At 38.6% G+C, this 16,751-nt stretch overlaps 1 protein-coding gene and 1 long non-coding RNA gene across 6 annotated transcripts in view; both read right to left on the reverse strand.

Moving 5' to 3' along the window:
* The window catches only part of ABCA6 (ATP binding cassette subfamily A member 6), a 74,711-nt gene that overhangs the window by 22,603 nt on the left and 35,357 nt on the right, over positions 1–16,751 (reverse strand). For all 5 annotated transcript variants that reach the window (XR_007146653.1, XM_047831687.1, XM_047831688.1 and 2 more), the window contains 11 exons: positions 12,807–12,917; positions 12,229–12,404; positions 11,898–12,017; positions 11,503–11,641; positions 10,886–10,976; positions 9,817–9,956; positions 6,272–6,388; positions 5,148–5,331; positions 4,594–4,760; positions 2,138–2,271; positions 1,234–1,371 (listed from right to left, as the gene is read on the reverse strand). Coding sequence is in view for 4 of the 5 variants with exons in the window: in XM_047831687.1 (XP_047687643.1) it covers positions 1,234–1,371; positions 2,138–2,271; positions 4,594–4,760; positions 5,148–5,331; positions 6,272–6,388; positions 9,817–9,956; positions 10,886–10,976; positions 11,503–11,641; positions 11,898–12,017; positions 12,229–12,404; positions 12,807–12,917 (1,517 nt within the window). In the remaining variant the exon portion in view is untranslated. The remainder of the gene's footprint in view (positions 1–1,233; positions 1,372–2,137; positions 2,272–4,593; positions 4,761–5,147; positions 5,332–6,271; positions 6,389–9,816; positions 9,957–10,885; positions 10,977–11,502; positions 11,642–11,897; positions 12,018–12,228; positions 12,405–12,806; positions 12,918–16,751) is intronic.
* LOC125151159 (uncharacterized) lies at positions 15,213–16,743 on the reverse strand. Its single transcript, XR_007146654.1, has 2 exons — positions 16,530–16,743; positions 15,213–15,574 (listed from the first exon to the last, which is right to left on the reverse strand). It is a non-coding gene; the product is annotated as an uncharacterized LOC125151159 (long non-coding RNA).

Here is a 16,751-nt window from a genome sequence, read left to right on the forward strand (position 1 = left end):
CACTGTGCTGGCTCTCACAGTTAGTGGTGGCTTCACTCATAGATGCATGTGTCCATCGCTGGCCTCTCAAGTATATTCTGTCCATCTTCTCTTTGCACGTACCCCCAGCACCACTAACGCAGAGAAGCCAAAACTGAATTCAACCCCTTTGTCACAAAATGGGCTTCCCCTTTTGATGGCTCCATTTTTTTTTTTTTGAGAGAGAGATAAAGAGCAGAAGCGGTTGGGGGATGGGCAGAGAGAGAGGGAGAGAGAGAATCTCAAGCAGGCTCTACATCCAGAGCACCCGGGGCTCGATCTTACAACTGTGAGATCATGACCTGAGCCGAAATCAAGAGTCAGATGTTTAACCGACTGATCGGTGGCTCCATTTCGAATCCTGTTTTTTGTGCTTCCAGTCTCCTGGCTTGAAATAGTTTGAGTCAGCTCTTAAGAGATCCCTCTTGAGTATCAAAGTCTGACCAGAAAACCATTACCACCTTCAGTACTTAGAAAGAAAACAATCATGCACTGGTTACATGGGTGGACAGAGCAGAGAAGCCAACAAGGATGATAAAGCAAGAAGACACCGTCACTTCTGGGCTGGAGGGGCAAAGGAAGGAAGCAATGTGACTGGAGACTGGACCCCCTGCTGCAGGGCCCTCTTGCTCTCCCACTACTGCTTCCTATTGTCCAAATCCAGGCTATGGCCAACTGACAAGGAGCCGCGGAAATGTAGCCTGTGCACATCAGATACCCCTGGGATGCAGAGCAACTACGGGTTGACGAAGGAATTAATCAGGAGGCAGATAGCCCAAGAACTGGTTGATTCTCCTTCAGATCCAGCTACTATCCATTTAGTCAATGGGGGTCCACCAACAAATTATATGAGATTTGCAAGATTCTAAAGCTGTCTTAAAAGTGTTCTTGATTTCCGATTTAGCGTACACACACACACACACACACACACACACCCTCACTCACACTCTCTCCAATACACTTCTGCAATCAAATCTGTATCTTTGCAGGAGATTCTCTAGACTATGACAAAGTCTTGAAAAGGTCCCCCATGAGCACTCCCTGATAATAACAAGAAAACAAATTGTTATTTTGTTAGATACGATGTTTAAAATGTTAGGACAAAAAAAACCCACCTTAGGATTAACAATTATGAATATCTAAAAGCTAAAGAGGGAACACACTGGTTGCTTGCCAAATTCCTAATTGTTCAGAATGAGTAAATCCAATACTTACAAAAGGATATGGGCTTCTCTCAATTCGAATATTTTGTGTAGAATTAAACATTCGAAGTAGTCCGTTGCTAACAATATTCACGAGAATAGGAAAACAGTGCAGCCTCAAGGTATTGCACACAACTGAAAATCTATAATCCTTTGAATAAAACAAAGACAAAGTAACGCTAATTCCAAATCACTAAAGAACAACAAAAACGCTTTCATATTAATATTCTCAATACGGTTGACCCTTGAATGACACGGGTTTAACCTACACAGTTCACTTGCACGAGAATTTTTTTCCGATAAATATAATACAGTAGTGTCAGTGTGTTTTCTCTCCCTTATGACTTTCTGAGTAACATTGTCTTTTCTCTAGCTTACCTTATTGCGAGAACACAGTATATAATACATAGAACACACAAAGTATGTGCTAATCGACTATTTATCTTATCAGTTAGGCTCCGGTCAACAGTAGGCTCTAAGGAGATAAATTTTTAGGGAGTCAAAAGTTATACATGGATATTTGATTGTGCAGGGGCTTGGCGCCCCTAACACCCATGTTGTTTAAGGGTCAACTGTACATAAAAACATCTTTAGGGTAGTTAGGCATTGAATGGGATTCCTTAAAGTCATGGTTGGTGATTATAAGGTCTAACATTTTATTGAATCCGAATAATGCAATTACATTTAGCTACTTTCATATGTAGAAATCATCTAATTCCAAAGTTAAGATAGGAAATGTTTTACAAAAGCTCACTTACATTTCACAGTTTATTCAGTAATGATCCCCAAATGCTTTTAAATCAAGTTGAGTGTACTAGCTGGGTTGATGCCGTTTTTAAAACAGTTAAAAATGTAGTGCTTCGTTTTTGTCTTTTTTTTTCATAAAAGTAAAAGCAAGAGACAAGAAGCAAACATACCTTTTGTTTACCAGAAACTATGATAGCTCCATTGTATGACAGGTCACCAGTGCCATTTCTGTTTGCAAAGTCATCTACTTCCAAAAGTATATTCTGATGCTTCAGTGACTGTATAAAATCTTCAATGTTTGACTCTAGTATGAAATCAATAACAGAAGCCCACAGAACACAAGAACATACATGTCAAGTCTTTCAAATAAACCACAACACAGTTTAAAGTCAATACGTACACAACATTATGTGAAGGCATGTCTCTTTGGGCATCACGATAATAAGATTAGCCCACTCTACCGTTTCCTATTTATCAAATCTTGTGCTGCGATGACTTAGCTTTACAATTCTTTTTAGGGCGAGTTAACATGTAACTATTAAAACAAGATTATTTTATGACCCTTGGCTAAAAAAAAATACACTTGAACTCAATAATTTGTGGAAATACAATCAGTACTTCAGATGAGCCAGCCTAAAATGGCCAATAATAATAATAATACTTCCCTCTCTGCCTTATTCTTCAAAAAACAGAAAAGTAAATATATACTATGTGTATGTTAACATATACGTATATTTTATGTACATATCTATTACCTATATATATATATTACATATTTCAGGAGTACATATTATATTTTAAATTATATAAATTAAGATCTATTTTATATAATATATTAATATATATTAAATATGTATAAATATAAAATACGTTAATATGCTTTTAATAAATAAATAAAAATAAAATTATATATATGTGTGTGTATATATATATATATATATATATATGTCAGAAATGAAAAGAGTGCCACTATCAGACCAAAGTTTTTAATATGCCCCTAAAGAAGAAAGCAGATGAGATTTGTTTGACAGAGAAAAACCCACAGCCTATTTCCACTATAAAGGAAACACCAATTTCCAGGATATCTAAACTCAGAGTGGACAAATTCAAGGGGGCAAAGTGGTCTCTGAAGCCACAGTCATGCTCATTAACCGGTCAACCCCACCTGAAACAAAGTGCCCACAGTCCTCTCCCATGTTCCACACGGAGCAGCTGTCCCCAGGAGACAAGTCCCCAGATTTACTTGTTAAGAGATACTATTTGGGGAAAACCGCAGGGCAAGATTGAAAGTAACTCCAGACAATTAAAAGGACAGGATGGAATGGAAAAAGAAAAAAGGGGGGGACTCTCATTTTTTGCTCATTTGGACTTTGAAATGGAGTTCACACTGGGACTCAGAAGGCGTTCTGGGATCAGAAAATTCATCTGGGTCAAGCCCCAGATGAATTAGGATTCCCACCAGGTGGGAAAGGAAACGTGTACATAGAAAATAAGCTTTCCATGCATCCTGAGAGTGTAACACTCCATTTCCATAGTCACCTGAGGAAGGAAACCTTAACGGTTACCCACATTCACTTAGGCAAACAGGGCTTCTTTGATTTAAAGATGAACATCTTACCAAGAAGCATCGTATTTTGAGAAAAGAGGAACAAGAAGGCATAGAAGCCTCAAACTTAAATCACAAAACACCTCACAACTGAGTCCAGGGAAGGAAAATAAAACAAGTTAATCCAAGTATATTGCTCTTAGAACAACTGGAGAGGAAGCTTTACACACGAGATAACAATAGGCTGAAAGACAAAAATGAATAGGCTGGCAGTCGTAGCCTGAAAATTTCTGGATCTTAGAAATAAAATATACACCAGTAGCAAGACTTCCCATTTTAAGGCAGCAGAGTGAATAAAATTTACTTTCTAAAACCAAAATTGAAAAGAGAATGAGAAACAGAAATTAAAAGGCCACCTTTGTTTAAAGAGGAGAACCTATAACCCCAGGTCACAGACATATATGAATATTGGAATGGACTGGGTTACTCATCAAGAGAGGACTCCTATGCTGAGTGTGTGTGTGTGTGTGTGTGTGTGTGTGTGTGTGTGTGTGTGTGTGTGTTTGACATCTTAGGCAGAAACAAAAGCTTCCTCAAAGTTAAATAAGAAGTTAGACAAAACCAATTACCCATAATTTAGAATAAATAAGAGCCTGGGTACCAAGCCGTCTTCAGGAATCTTCCTAGATCCTATTGGAGGGGCATAGGGTATAAAAGTGTTTCTTTTCATGTCAATCAGTGTGTATAATATTTATGGAACAGGTTAGGCTGCTGCAACGAAGAGATTTCAAATAGAGTAGTTCAATCAATACATAAGTTTATTTCCCTCTCACATAATAGCTTGGGGCAGTCGGGGAGGCAGGTAGTTCTTCTTGAACTAGGTTAACTAGTGACCCACATTCTTTCTGTCTTATCCCACCATCACTATCATCTCCAAAATCAGAGCAAATATGCATAGTTCCTCAGCTGTTTTCTATAAATGAAGTCTAAGTGCACATTTTCTTGTCTTACGATTTGGTGTTTTTCCCCTCTCCATAAAAATAACTCAGTTCTGGATTAAAGTCTTGTGTTTCTCTTCACCTGTGTTATTGATGATCAACAAGCTGGTACGAGGGTCTTCGGGGGGTTGTCCAGGAGAGAGGAAATACAGCTCAGGTTTAAATTCCCAATCACTCTTTTGAAATAATATGGCATAAAGTATCTTTTCCACAACCAGCGGGAACACTGCAATTCCAAATACCAAGAGTCTACCAATAAAGAAAAAATAACCATGTATCTGTAGCAATTTCATTTGCCGCCAGATATTCCACAAATATTTGTTGGGTGCCAACTCTATGCCAGCCATGATTACGGCCGCTAAAACTTTGAAAGTCAGACCTTAGCATGCCTCACAGTACAAAAAGGTGTTGCTGTATAAACACCAGGCTGTCAAACCATGAAAATTAAACAGACCTATGTATAAGGCCAATCGAGTGCTGCCATGCAGGCATTTCTACTGCTGTCAGTAAAATGAAATGTTGTATTTATCCATTTTCTGGCAGGAATGTTGGGTACCATATTCTAGTTTTAAATTCTCTTCTGACTCAACCCTCTCTTGAAACTCACTAACAAAACTGCGGTACTCTGATACTCACAAGGTCAAAAGCTCTTTCTTTCCATGTTTTAACTTCAAGAAACGGAGCCGTGCTATTGCGCAAATCTGCATTTTCCAGAGGCCCAAGTCGCTCATATTCTTCCGCGTTTCAGGGAGAGAAGACCAAGCTGGCTCTATGTCATGTAGGCTTTCTGTGTCTCTTATCACCTCTGCTTGTTCAAAATCTACACACACGCACACACACACACACACACACACACACACACACACAACACATGATTAATGCCATCCTTGGGCATCACAGTTTTCTCTTTTTAGTAACATTAAAAATTGTTTTATGATAGTTACAAAGGAAACAATATAAGAAACGAATTATATTTATGACATCCACATTCAATGAACTGAGTGATAAAATATAACTAAATTCATACCCAAAAAAGCATTCGGTAAAGGCTGACCTCATTATGCCAAGCCTTTGATAAGGCATAGAAGGTTCCATTTGTAACAATATTCTGAGGGATCTCAAGAAATATTCTCCATAGAAATAACCAATCATTGATGCCTACATGTTGACTAAGAAGTATCATTATTTGGGACCCAATCACTCAAGTGCTCTTACGTGTAGTTTTCTCCTATGTAAAATGATGCCAATCGCATTTTTTGGGGGAAAGGCTATTGTAGAAAGCTAATGCACTATATCCACACATTGATCCAATTTTCTGGCATAGCATCTCCATAAATGACTGCTTTTATTATTATCACCCATCAAAATACATAGGAGATGATCCTAGCTTTTTCCCCATTAAGACCTTGGTGGAATTCTGTACACGGACAAGCTAAGAACAATTTTGGGGAGACATCTGTTCAGACTTCATGACCTTGGTCAAGACACTTTCACATCCTCAACATATCCAAGAAGCAGCGAGCGTCTGGGGGATGGGGGAAAACTGCTGACATGGGAAGCAAGTTGTCCGCAAAGAAGGGAGCTGTGTTCAGTCCTAGTAGTGATGTTAGAAAATAATGACAGCCTTTCCCAAACAGCGGAGTCAAATGTGGAATTATTCACATTCTTTAGTGTAAATCATGCATAAGACATTATCAAATACTAAATGAATACATGATTATTTGGAAACTGAGTTTCTGTTATTTATACAACGAATCTACCTTGTTCGATAGTTGGTTTTCCTTCCAGTTTCATGAAGACGTCACTCAGAGTTGATGTGGAAACGTCATAACTCATCACACCCTGGTCAGAACACTTATCAAGATCACTGAAAAGGTCTAAGGCAACAGATGGGAATATATACATTTTAAATACCACATTGATAACAAAACCCAGTAAACTAATGCTTATTTAGGAGATGATCCAGAATGTTGTTCAGAAAATATATGTCTTTGGATTATCACAGTAAGCAAAAACAACATTTTATTAGAATGTTCTCTGAAATGAGTATGTCAGAACTTTCCCCTCTATCTTCAAACCATCTATACTCTACCTTCCATTCTCAGTTCATGAATTCCAGAATACTTCTTTGAAGAAATACAAGCAATCAGAAAGAACATTATCTTCTCCCCTCTACACCACAAATCAATGTGTATTTCTGCCCATATTCTGGGTCTTCATTCTGTATGGGTGGAAGACGTATAGCTGTTCCCACCAAGGCTACCTCTTTGACTTGTGTTCCCAATTCCATCCCATTCGGGCATCTTGAAGACTTCCTAAAGCAATTGTCTCCCTTTCTCTGGCCTGTATCATCAATTTCTCCTACATCTACTGGGCCATCTCAAACAGCAAGCATAATGCTGTAAAGTCATCCAGTAAATAAAGACAAGTAACAACAACAACAAAAACCTAATCCCCTTCCACTCCCCCACCCCCACCACACACGTGTACCCATGGCTCAAAGATTTGTCTACCACCTTCAGTTTGTCACATCCTATTGAACTGAACTCCTCAAATCCAAATGCTACCCCTATCCTTCCACAGAAGCTGTTCTTTCCAAGGCCATCAGCGACTCCACGTTTTAAAGTCAATGGACAAAAGCTTTGTTAAAAAATTCTTTTAACTCTCCCTGCTCCATCTCTTTCTCTGTCTCTGTCTTGGTCCAGCTCAGTGACATTCACAGCTGTTGACTACTTCCTCTTTCTACAAACATTGTTCCCTTTGAGTTAGTAAAAATGTACATATTCTTTTGTTTTTCCTTCAAGTTCATGGTGGGGGGGGGGCTCTTGATTTCCACCATTCTCTGACTCTTCCTCTACTCTGTCCTGAGGGCTCAGTCCGAGGTCACCTTCTCTTTCCATACACTCAAATCCAATCCCTTTGCATTAAATCCATCTGTATGCTAATGATTCGCAAGTTCAATTCTTACTTTGAGTGTTCTCTGATGTCCAATATCCTATAATCAAATGTATAGTCACTTGACCTCTCCCCTTTGAAGTCTAAAAGCATCTCAAAGCAAACTGGCTACAACAGAACGTCAATTCCTCCTTCTCATCCTATCCAACTGTCTCTCTCCTCATTTGACAATAAATGACACCACCTTCCACCTGGTGATTCAAACCAAAATTCTAGAAGTCCTGTTGGATTTTTCACTTTTCCTCATGCTCCACAGACTGGCCAACATCCAGATTCTTTGACTTTATCTCAAAATATGTTTCAGGGGTGCCTGACTCTTGGTCTTGGCTCAGGTCATGGCCTCACACTTCCTAAGTTCAAGCGTTGATAGTGCAAAGCCTGTTTGGGATCCTCTCTCTCCCTCTCTCTCTGGCCCTGTCCTGCTCATGCTGTCTCTCTCTCTCTCTCAAAATAAATAAGTAAATAAACTTAAAATATATGTGTGTTTCAAATCCACCGACTTTTATCCGTCTTTCAACCAGTACCATGGTAGCCCAATGATCATCATCTTTCACCCGTCACATGGCTGGTCTCCCAATGTCTACTCTTCTTCCTCTATATCCAGAGTGCTCTTGTATAGCCCGAGAATGAAAATATAAGTCACATCACATCAATCCCCCATTTAACGACTTCCAGTGGTTTTTCAGTACATTTAAAATAAAATTCAAACACCACATGACAACCTCTAAAGCTCTATATGAGTGAGCCTCTATCTACCCCTACAACCCTACCCATCCCCAGTTGCCAGTGTCCTCCTGCACTCACTGCACTCCAACATCTCTTTCCCTCCTCTGCTTGGAATGCTTTTGATCATTTTCTTCTTTGGGACTTCTGACACTGTATAAACCCCAGACTGACATTCGTCATCTTTGTAACCCATATGGCCTTGTTTCTTATTGTATTATAAAATTGTAACATAGCTTGGCTTATTGTGTGTGTCCACTTCTCCCCATCCAATGGAATGTAGGCTCTGTGAGGGTAGGGACTCCTATGTCTTATTTAATTCTGCATCACTAGTGCCTTGAGAAGTGTCTCTTCTTTAGTAGTTCCCAATAAATATGTATTATTTATCTCTTCCATATTTTGTACAGGACATATGTGTGCCATTGGACTTGCAGAGGCCGGGGACTCTGGTGTGACATGTTCTCATGGTGGGGTCAGCACATAACTCACTCTTCTCCTTCCCCAACCAAAACAGAAGGTAGGTTAGTTGTATCTCACTGGACGTTAGTCCCAGAACAGAATAACATAGTACAGCCTGGGGACGTGAGAACATCATCTTCCAGCTCCTACAAGGACACAGAGAGCTGCCTTATCTGGGAGGTGAGACTAAATCTGAATTCCTGAGTATTTGCTTAATAAGATCCAGTCACCCAAATGAGTCTGTTTAAATCAGCCCCGCAGAGAGTTAAACCTTTAATAAGCTAAATGTTTAAACAAAAGGGAAGCTGCTTAAATAAAAAAAGACTGAGATATATCTCCTCATTGTTAAGACAGGGAAAACTCTAGCACCCACCTCATAGAATAGTTGTGAGGACTCAATAGTTGATATGTCCAAAACTAGTAGAATAGTGCCTGACCCGCCGTAAACGTTGCAGAAAGAGTTAGCGATTATTAGAATTACTTATGGAACAAATCCTAGGTTGGGACTGCTACCCAACACACAGAACCCAGGGGGAACACTTTTGTGGAACAAATAAACTACGGGGTTTTTTTTCTTCCTGCAAAGTAAATCTATGCACAATGAAATTAAAATACAAAAGGGAATCGATAGCAGACACCCCGATGCCCCCACCCCTATCTCTTCTGTACTCACTTAGACGCAGTAAATCTGCTTATTAACACCTGTCTGATGGCATTTTTTTCTGGGTTCTGAAGTATGTTGAGCTCATGTTGAGCACAAGCCATATGGGTTAGAAACGTAATGCTCCTGGAAGCAACCCTTCACTGATGAAGGATAGGGAGCGGTGAATAAACACCTCAGCTTTGTCACCCCTCTGGTGACATAACTCCGAGGCCCTTGCTCGTCGATTCATTTATTTATGCCAGTGATATTATATCTCACATTCTTATTGCAAACACCTACTCAATAATGCAAACTTCCCTAGCTTCCTTCCATTCCCTCTCTCATGTCCCATTTCCTGCTGGTGTTTCTAGACATCAATTACCAAACATATTGCACTAAAGTCTTCATCTCGAGTTCTGCTTTTCAGAGAAACCAAATCCAAATCCACTTAAATAATGAAAACTGTAAGAATGGGGTAAAGACTTGTTCCCAAATTTCATTCCACTATAATCGTACTAAAGTTACCTGGAAATTTATTTGTCCTTTCCACAGGCAAGGTATACACAAGCTTTTCTTTGTTTTCTGTTTTTAATTTAGCATCAGGGATGTAATGATTAATGAAGGATGTTATTTTTTCTGGATCACATATTTCATTTCTGTACAAACTAATATTTAAAAGAAAAGATCATTGATTTGTGTTTTCTCTACTGCTGTCACAAAAGAAGAGCTTTTATTGAATACCTAGCCTTTGAGTACCGCTTTACTTGGCTTTAGGGGACAAACGAAATGAGTAAAATAATAATAATCACAACAGAAGTAATAATAATAATAATAATAATAATACCATCAGTTTGACAAGTCTTATGACCTATACAGAGAAGGTGTATAAATTCAGAACAACTACAGATAGACAAACAAATACATGCTGTAATTGAAACTTTACTTCCAGTAGGAAGAAAAGCAGAGACAGGTGAGAACATTAGGCAGAAGGAATTGCTTAGGGAAAATAATTACTACACCAGACTGTGCAGGTATCGGGAATTAGTGACTAACAGAGAGGTTTGGCCTATGTGTGTGTTTTGTTTGGGCATAAGGTTTTTAGGTTTGGGTTTTTTTTTTTTTTTTTTTTTAATTCTTTTTACCTAGACACACTTTCTGGTTAGACATGGTACTCTTCCTCTCTGCCACCAGATTTATTCCCACGTTTGATACTAGCTTCTGAAACTATTTCATTTTGTGCCCAATGAAAGAATGAAACTATGTTCCAGGATTGTATGAATCAGCCGGGGGGGAAGTGGAGGGTGGGAAGAAGACAGAGGCTGAAGATGCCTTTAGGATGCACAGAGCAGGTACCTGGAAAGTGGCCCAGCCCTCTTGGGAGCTGTCAGCCTGGGCTTATAATCTTGCAATTTTGCATATCATTAGCATTACTGGAGATACAAGGAGACAGGAAAAACATTCGGGGAGCACTAGTCACTAGTTTGGCAAATATGGAGCACAAGGACAGTTGGCCCTCATAATGGTCTGCCTTTTTGATATAACAGCATTGAAAACATAGATATGCGTACATCCAATCTACCCCCAAGGTCTTTACCTTAAGTGATATCCAAGACCCCATTTTCTCTTCAAAAAGATGGAAGATCCTGCACACTTCAGTCTCCCATTGGACATGATCACTTTTCTATCTGATTAAAAAGAAGCAAGAAAGAAAGGATGTTGGGAGTCATTTTTTCCCTCACTAGAAAATACAGGTGAGGAACCAAAGCTCAGATTTCCAAAGGAAAAGTGTTCCACAGGAAATGAATATATTGAATGCGCCTTTAAAAATTTGAAATACCCATTAAAATTGATGCATTTAAAATGAAATTCTGAATTCTAGTCTATGTCTGCGCCCTCCAATAATTCTTGAAAAAAAAAATTCCCAGAAATTACAGTGGCCCATTTTCTATTCTGGAGGCCAAACAATAAGTGGATATGTTTCAACCCCACATATGTTGATTTCAACGTTTAGACTCATTGAAAGCTAAAACAATCACGGTTTTTTTCATGAGCGGTCATAATCCAGTCGGTGTGGAGTTCTATAGGGTATTAGACTCCCCAGACGGCCATGACACGGAAGGTTCGCCGAGGTCACGGGAGCACAATGCTTGCCCTGGAGATACACATTTCCCCAATTCTTTATCGTAATACTGAGATAACACCAACAATTACCAGCCAGGATGTCAGCCTCATCCATGAGATTGGTACTCAAGAGGATCACACGGCCTGCTTTGTGCTCCTTGAGGAAGCTCCACATTCGATGCCTTGAAAAGGGATCCAACCCAGCAGTTGGCTCATCTAAGAGCAAAATCTACAGAGGATGACAACGTATAAAATCTCTCTCTCCCGCAGTAACTATTTCCACATGGTAGCATGGAGAACAGTAAATAGCAAATAATAATAACTACCCAGCGTTTATGTCCCAGAATGCTTGCAATCGTAGTTTACCAGCGGAGTCTCTCTTGACACATTACAATGACACCTCTGCTACTTTTAGGGGTCAAATGAGACCCCGACTTTTTACTAATATTCAGTCCACATTCCACGGCACGCATCGCCACACTTACTTGAGGATCTCCTAAAATGGCAATCCCAAAGGTCAGCTTTCTTTTCTGTCCTTCACTTAAATGTTCAGCGAGGTTGTCCTGAATGTTTTGTATGTCCAATTCTAATAAAATCCTTTGTACCTACGCAAGAAAACACACAACACTTAAAATCCAAGATGATGCGGACTATACGATTTTAACCGTCCATGACAGCAGTCGATCTGTATTTTTCACTAGGACCTCTTTGCCTAAATTTTGTTCCTGACCGGGTAGGTAAATCCCTGAGGGGAATTCTGTGGTCATGATTTAGCTTGGCAAATTTACCCTGTTAATCCAAGGCATGCTCCTTTACCTCTCGGTCTACCTCCTGTGGCCGAATCCCTTTTATTTTAGCAAACAGCCTGAGGTTTTCCTTCACCGTGAGGATGTCAAATTGAACATTGAATTGAGGACACACGCCAGTCATCTTTCTGATTTCCTCCAAGTCTTGTGTCTCGGAGGGATTTTTATTATAGATGGTAACTGATCCTAAACACAGAAGTTAAAAATAATTTAACATTGGGAAGAGAGAGTGTTTATTAATGCTTAAGATCTTCTATAGGAAAACATTGGCATTATGTCCACAAATATCTAAAATAATGACTTTGTAAGTTATCAACAACTCTGGATTAACCTTAACATAAATATATGTTCAGGGTGGTCTATATTTTCCCTGGAGTATCACATAACAATGGAATAAGGATAATGCTTTTCACGAAAACCTGGGAAACATGAGGTATATTCAAAATCATGGAGTCTGGCAATCAATGTTAGATAAACAAACAGTATTTGCTCTTACACAGTCAAATTTAACCTTAAAATAAGAAAGGCAACATATGACCTCATTCTATCACTGCACATATTGCCTTTGAGAAATTTCTTTTTGCTCACCTTCTGTTGGAACAGACGATCCATTAAGGATGTTTAGTAATGAAGATTTGCCAGCTCCATTATGACCCAGAATTGCTGTGATTTGACCTTCATATATGTCAAGGAGTAAGTCTGTTTTTAGAATAGAATGTTAACATTAAAAATAAGAGGGCGTTAGAAAGGGCTTGGTTCTAAACATAGAACAAAAAATTAATTTTAGTTGGATATTCTCAAGTCTTTCAATAGTTTATCCAATATTCTCCTGGCTGCTAAAATAACATGCTTCCTGTACAGTATTTGGAAATGCATACAACCACCTAAGAAGACCAAATTAATTACAATTTCAAATATTAACATTGGAACACAATTACTTCCATTGTATATGCATGTGCATATGTGAACACGTAAATATATATACAGATTTTGATCATATTCTGTATTCTTTTCTAGCCTACATTTCAAATATTAAATGATAAACATTTCTCATGACATTAATTACCTTTTAAAATATATCAACCAAAAATTATATTTTCCCCTGTTATAAATTTTCTATTCTTTCATTACAAACCTTTTGCACTTACAGGTCAGTAGAAGAAAGTCATTCACCTAAGAATCCTTTCCATTATTATTTTTTGTTTGTTTTCTCTACCACCAGGTGAAAACCACATTCTGTTTTGGAAAGTCGTTGGATGAAATTCTTAAGAATTTTGTAATACATTAAGTCTAAAAGATCAGGTTCCTTCAGTTAAATTTGTGACCTACTTTCAGACATTATTGAAATTAATTAACAACTGGGATGGATTCCAGTTCGTTCATTTTCTACCTGGATGACCTTGGATGAACTAAACACTATGAGGTTCACTTTACTCAACCATTAAATGTATTAGGAATAAGAATTATATGTAAAGGGAAAATTCTTCCTATTGTAATCCAATCCATTAAAACACTCACTTATAATTCGTTTCAAAGATTCTAAAAATCATTGGAAAAATAAGCTCCAATAATTAAGGAAAATGAAAGAATAATAAGGAATTAGTCTTGGCCACATGATATTAAAATTATTAATGATTAAAATAATATGTTAGTAGTGGAGAACTATAATAAAGTAATATGTTAGTAATAGAGTAACACCAGTGGGATAAATATAATAATTAAAATAGGGGGCGCCTGGGTGGCTCAGTCGGTTGAGCGTCCGACTTCGCTCAGGTCACGATCTCACGGTCCGTGAGTTCGAGCCCCGCGTCGGGCTCCGTGCTGACAGTCCGGGGCCTGGAGCCTGCTTCAGATTCTGTGTCTCCCTCTCTCTCTGGCCCTCCCCCCGTTCATGCTCTGTCTCTCTCTGTCTCAAAAAAATAAATAAATGTTAAAAAAAAATAAAAAAAAATAATAAAATAAAATAATATGTTACTGCTTTAGGACACACTGACTAGGGAATGTAAAAGAAGCCTAAGATGGACCAAAGTAAACAGAAAAAATAAAGATGAATGAAACAGGCTTTTAAATTCATCAAAAAGATGAATTAATTAATAAATAATTCTGGGAGAACTAAACAAGCACATTAACAAGTTTTACATTTACTGTTGTTTTTTTTTTTAATTTTTTTTCAACGTTTATTTATTTTTGGGACAGAGAGAGACAGAGCATGAACAGGGTAGGGGCAGAGAGAGAGGGACACACAGAATCGGAAACAGGCTCCAGGCTCTGAGCCATCAGCCCGGAGCCTGACGCGGGGCTTGAACTCACGGACCGCGAGTTCGTGACCTGGCTGAAGTCGGACGCTTAACCGACTGCGCCACCCAGGCGCCCCTACATTTACTGTTTATAAATGGAAAAAATGACGTTTTCAAAAGTAAGGGAAAACTGATGATCTCTATCCTGGAACTGACCCATATTAGCTGGAAAAAAAGAAATACAAGCCTCAGTTCCTCATCTGCAAAATGGGAGAGATACTATTTATCTGACAGGATTCAGTGAAAAAGTCAGTGTAACTCACTTATCATTGTTTCCATGGAAGTCATCTAACTTTAAGTGTTCCTATTATTACTGCTGTTGCTTTTAATTATTGCTTCTTCCCACAAGTGTATACATTTTTATAACCTTGGAGGGAAATGATTTGAAATATGCATAAAAATCTTAAAAATATAGTCCCTTTGAGTTATCTGCTTTTAGAAATTTGTATCCACAATTATATTCACAATGATTAAACAAGAAGGCTTATTATGGTGGGGTTTTTTTAATGTTAATTTATTTGTTTTTGAGACAGAGAAAGAGAAAGCGAGTGGGGCAAGGGGCAAAGAGAAAGGGGGACAGAGGATCCAAAGCCACTCTGAGCTGACAGCATAGAGTTCAATGTGAAGCTCATGGAACTGAGATCAGGACCTGAGCCCCTGCTGAGCCACTCAGTCACCCCCTAGTGCTTTTTTTTTCTTTTTATGATAAGGACAAAATTGGAAACAAGCCAAATTTCATTCACTAGTGTCAGTCAATTGAGGTGTCCACACATGGGAATCCCATTTAGCCACTGAAAGCCAGGCTGCAGGTAAGGACTTCAAAGCGTGTTCCCAAAGGTGTTCCAAAGTTGCTACAGGAAGTAACTGCGAGGGGAGAAGGTTGAGAGCTTGCAACTCCCCATTACTTCCCCAAGAGCCCCTGGAACTGTTGATTTCATATAGCGTTTCTACGCAGTGATTTTCATCACTTCTAATTTTTAAATTTTTTTGAAGATGTTGTAAAAAGTCGTTCATGGTTATTGATGAGTACAAAAGTGGTTCATAATGCACGCTGGAAAACTGAAATGACAAATTAAAAAAAAAAAGACTTCAATGTATCGTTGGCGAAAATTCAAGAAAGAAACCACAGATGGAGATGGTATTGGATGGGAAAAACCTGGGGGTAGGCGGCGGGGCGGAGAACAAATTTGCTGACACGGGTACAGAAAATTCTCAAAGTGAGAAATGACCTCAGAAGGATAAGTGAGACTGAGTTAAGGCACACTACGGACTAAAAAGTAAATGCAATACTAAAGCACTGGACAGACAACCATGAACCTTAGGGAAGGTCTCTGGCTCTTCTCTTGTAACTTCTCAGGTTTCCCGTCTCTTGTAAAAATCAGTCACATTCTTCCTAAAAGTCATTACTAATAAACACAGGCTGTCCTCTATAAAATGAGGCCACTAACTTGGATCTTACCTAAGTATTTGTTACAGAGAACTATTTGTCAGAATCTAGTATCAGATGCATTGGTTCATTCAAACTTCTAACTGTGTTTGCCGTGGAGATGGTCACTTGTGAAATTTCATTCATGGTCAATGGGGTTACTCACCTTGTTTTATTTATTTTTAATATTTATTTATTTATTTACTTAAACTCAAGTTATTTATTTATCTATTTATTTATTTATTTAAACTCAAGTTAATTAACATAAAGTGTAGTCTTGGTTTCAGGAGTAGATGCCAGTGATTCATCGCTTACATATGACACCCAGTGTTCCTCCCCAAAAGTGCCCTCCTTAATGGCCATCACGCATTTAACCCATCCCCCCCGCCCACCTCCCCTCCAGCAATCCCCAGTTTGTACTCACCTTGATTTAGTTAATCTCACCAGTACATAGAAACTATATAAATTCCCTGGCTAGTATAAAAATATATATATCAATTTTACGTCTAGATGGTCTTTCCTCACAGTGCAAATAAAATACAACATTGTTTTTAGCAAGCCGTCTTTAAAACCAAAGTGAAATCATACCTTTCATTGCATGGCCCTATTCCTGTAAATTAGTGAATCCATGAAACACCTGGAAGGATTTTATAGCCAGTTCTCAATCACAGTTAATCTCCAAATGGTGGAGTTAGCTTGTTTGTATTCTGTTTTCTTTTTCTGTTTTGCTCGTGTGCATGTGCTCACGTGGAATTCTTCCCATTTTTTGCAATAAAGAAGTCAATGAAACAATGAAACGTTTCTCTTTAC

Source organism: Prionailurus viverrinus, chromosome E1 (genome assembly GCF_022837055.1).
Source record: "Prionailurus viverrinus isolate Anna chromosome E1, UM_Priviv_1.0, whole genome shotgun sequence".
NCBI lineage: Eukaryota > Metazoa > Chordata > Mammalia > Carnivora > Felidae > Prionailurus > Prionailurus viverrinus.